General features: G+C 40.1%; 1 protein-coding gene across 3 annotated transcripts in view; it reads left to right on the plus strand.

Annotated features, from left to right (window-relative positions):
• Positions 1-3,728, plus strand: part of Ash1l (ASH1 like histone lysine methyltransferase) — a 132,431-nt gene that overhangs the window by 73,924 nt on the left and 54,779 nt on the right. For all 3 annotated transcript variants that reach the window (XM_029537522.1, XM_029537521.1, XM_021196737.2), the window contains exon 7: positions 1,602-1,696. In XM_029537522.1, the coding sequence (XP_029393382.1) occupies positions 1,602-1,696 (95 nt within the window). The remainder of the gene's footprint in view (positions 1-1,601; positions 1,697-3,728) is intronic.

A 3,728-nucleotide genomic window follows, 5' to 3' on the forward strand; every position in this document is an offset into this window, starting at 1 on the left:
GCCTGCCTCTGCCTCCCGAGTGCTGGGATTAAAGGCGTGNGCCACCACGCCCGGCTTTAAAGTTTTCTTTAATCCCATCACTTGAGAGGAATAGGCAGTTTGAAAAGAAAAGTATAAATCTGAAAGATTAGATTTAAGAGACCCAAGGCTTGGGTTACTGTCTTCATAGAACACTTGTCCAGCACAGTCCTGCTCTTTCCAGTCTTAGATACATGGCCCCATCTCTATATACATATACAATAGGTATATGTGAGAGAACGTGTAAATGCCAAACTGAACCATTCTCTGGGTTGTAAGGAAGTTTACTGGGGATCAAATCACTAAGACTGTCTCAGGAGCAGAAAACTGCAACTTGGGAGCAAAATACTTGTGTTTATAAGACAGTCAGCATTGAGCCCAATCTACCTGAGGTAGATGGCTGTTAAAGCTACGGGGAGATGAGGACGGTAGTGCTTTTCCTGGTAAACAGGATTTTGAGACTCCCGAGGGATTATGTTTAGGCTTTTGTTCACAATATTGTCTCCAGCACTGCTATTTTATACCCACTTTGAACCAAACAGTATATTAACCCAGCATTTACTTAAAATCATGAAGAAATTCATTTTAAAGTTCTCTTCCAGCCAGGTTGTTAGTGATGCTCACCTTTAATCCCAGCACTTCAGTGATGAAGGCAGGCAGATCTCTTGGATCAAAGCCAGCCTGGTCTACAGAGTGAATTCCAGGACAGCTAGCTATTGCTACACAGAGAAACTCAGTCTTTAAACACACACACACACACACACACACACACACACAAATGGACTTAGTACTTAGCACTTTGTGATCCTGCAGAAGACTCTATTTTTAGGGGATCCATTACCCCATTCTGGCCTCTGCAAGCACCAAGCATACATGTGACAACTGAACTCATACAAGCAAAACACATATAAAATAAACCCTTTTTTTGTTTTACTTTGTATGCTATGTCTGTATGAATGCGCAGGTGACCATGTGCATGTGTGGGGATAAGGCTGGCATGTGAATTCTCTCCTCCCACCATTGACTCTATGGCTACAGACCATCTTACCTGCATACCCAGGGCTGTTATTAAAGGAATAAGATAAAACCAGATCTGATATTCAAAATCTTTTTTTTTTTTAATTTAGATAGTACTAAAGAACCTCTCTTAAAGGGGATTTCCTGAATTTACAGTTTATTTATTTATTTTCATTTCTGTGTATTCACAGGTGCTTGCAGGTACCTGACAATACCTCAGAGGCCATAGGAGGGCACCAGATCCTCTTCAGCTGCAGATATTGGTTCTGGGTACCGAACTCAGATTCTCTCTAGAGAGAATAGGCAATGCTATTAACTGCTGAGGTTTTTAAATATGGGTTTTAGATTGTTTTTCTTTGTATTCATTTATTAAAATGGGCTTGCACACATACACACTGAGGACAAAGGATAGTGTTGAAAAGTTGATTCTTTCAACAGTAGAGTTCCCAGGGCTCTGTGTCAAGGGCCGTTAGCCATTGAGCCATCTTACCAGATTTCATTTATTGTCATTTGGCCTCAGGAAGAAATTTCATTGGCTTTGTTTCTTATTCATTTTCTCATCACAGCCCAAAGAGCCGATTAATCCAGTTAAAGAAAGAAAAGTTGGAGTATACTCCAGGAGAACACGAATATGGGTTGTTCCCAGCGCCCATTCATGTTGGTGAGTAATCAGCCCGCAACACTTCCTGGTAAGAAGAGATTATGGACTCTGAACTTAGGAAAGGACCTGTATTCTCTGTTGTGCTGGGTTCAAATTCTTCAAAATCTTGACAAGGATATGGGGATTTAGTTCAGCTGGTAGAGTGTATGCCTGACAAGAAGGAAGCCTGGATTGAATCCCTAGTACTGCGGGAACCAGGGGCAGGACTGGGCAAACAATGTACATGTCATGTTGGCACTCAAGGTGAAGGCAGGAAGATCTGAAGCTCAGGGACATCCACAGCTACACAGTGATTTAGAGACATCCAGGATTACATCAAACCCTGTATTTTTTTTTTTTTTTAAGGAAAGAAACCATTGATCTACACACAAATCCTGGTTTTCTTGTTTTTAAAAAGGGTATTAGCCAAGTAATGGGCATTATTCCTTTTCTTCCAAATGAGTATATTATTATTATTATTATTATTATTATTATTATTATTATTATTTAAATGTATCTGAGTTCACTATCAATATCTTCAGACACACCAGAACAGGGTTTTGGATCCCATTAAAGATGGCTGTGACCCACCATGTGGTTGCGGGGAATTGAACTCAGAACCTCTGGAAGAATAGCCAGTGCTCTTAACCTCTCAGCCAACTCTCCACACACCCCCCACCCCCAAATGAGAATCTTAAGTAGGTTCTCCAAGGACACATTTTTGAACTGAAATTGATCAAATACATTCTTTAGATGGATCTTACTTTTTATTGTCTGTTTATTTATTTGGGAGTTTTATTTTTGTTATTTTAAGATGAAGTCTTAGCTGAGCAGTGATGGCCCATGTGTTATCATCCCAGCACTCAGGAGGCACAGGCAGATGAGTTTGAGGCCAACCTGGTCTACAAAGCAAGTTCCAGTATAGCCAGGGCTACACAGAGAAACCCTGTCTCAAGAAGAAAAAAAAAAGATAAAGTCTTATGTAATTTAGACCAGCTTCAACTTGATACATATAACCTTGAACTCCTCTTCCTCCTGACTTTGTTTCCAAATTCTGGTGTATATAAGTGTGCACACCACTCCGATCCTTTATCTCAGTTTTTAGAAACTAATTACTATCTCTGGCTCCAAGGAAAAGATCTGTAATCAAGGAAAGGAATACAGATGGTCTTAGTTTCTTTTTCTGCTGCTGTGAAAAGTATCCTAGGAAAGGCAGCACCAGGAGAAAGGGCTCATTGGCTCACAGTCTTTCATGGGGTCAGTCCACCAGTGCAGGCTATCAGGGCAGCAGGAGCGTGGAGCCGCTGGGCACATTGCTCCATAGTCGAGAAGCAGAGATGCCAGTGCTTGTAGTTGCTCAGCTTGCTTGCTCTCGTTTTATAGTCTAGGATCCTTTGCTTAGGAATTAGTCTCACCCACAGTTAAGGTTGGTCTTCTCACAATAAATTTGTATAATCAAGACAATCCCAATGGCCCATTCCCATTGAAAAATGAAATGAAAATGAATGTTGATGTCATAACTCTATCACTTGTCACCTTTGATATTTTACACACATCATTTTTAAACTATCTCTTGTTCATTGGCTTATTACCATATTATAATATAAAATACGTTCAATCCAACTTTAGAAAACCATGAAGTTTTTAAAACTTTTTAGCACATTAAAAGTCAGTTTCAAGCCAGGCAGTGGTGGCGCACACCTTTAATCCCAGTACTTGGAAGGCAGAGGCAAGCAAATTTCTGAGTTCGAGGCCAGGCTGCTCTACATAAGTGAGTTCTAGGACAGCCACACAGAGAAACCCTGTCTTGAAAAACAACCAAAAAAATAAAAGAAATAAATAAAAGTCAGTTTCTAGGGGAGTGGGGAAAAAAAAAAGTCAGTTTCTAGTCAGGCATGGTGCATGCCTTTTATTCTAGCTGTTGGGAAGAAGAGGCAAGTGGGTATCTGTGAAGTCAAGGCCAGCTAGTGCTATATAGTGGGACTTCATCTCAAAAAAAAAAAAAAAAAAAAAAAAAAGAATAAAGTCAGTTTCTTTAACTATGAGTTCCAAA

Source organism: Mus pahari, chromosome 4, assembly GCF_900095145.1.
Source record: "Mus pahari chromosome 4, PAHARI_EIJ_v1.1, whole genome shotgun sequence".
NCBI classification, from domain to species: domain Eukaryota; kingdom Metazoa; phylum Chordata; class Mammalia; order Rodentia; family Muridae; genus Mus; species Mus pahari.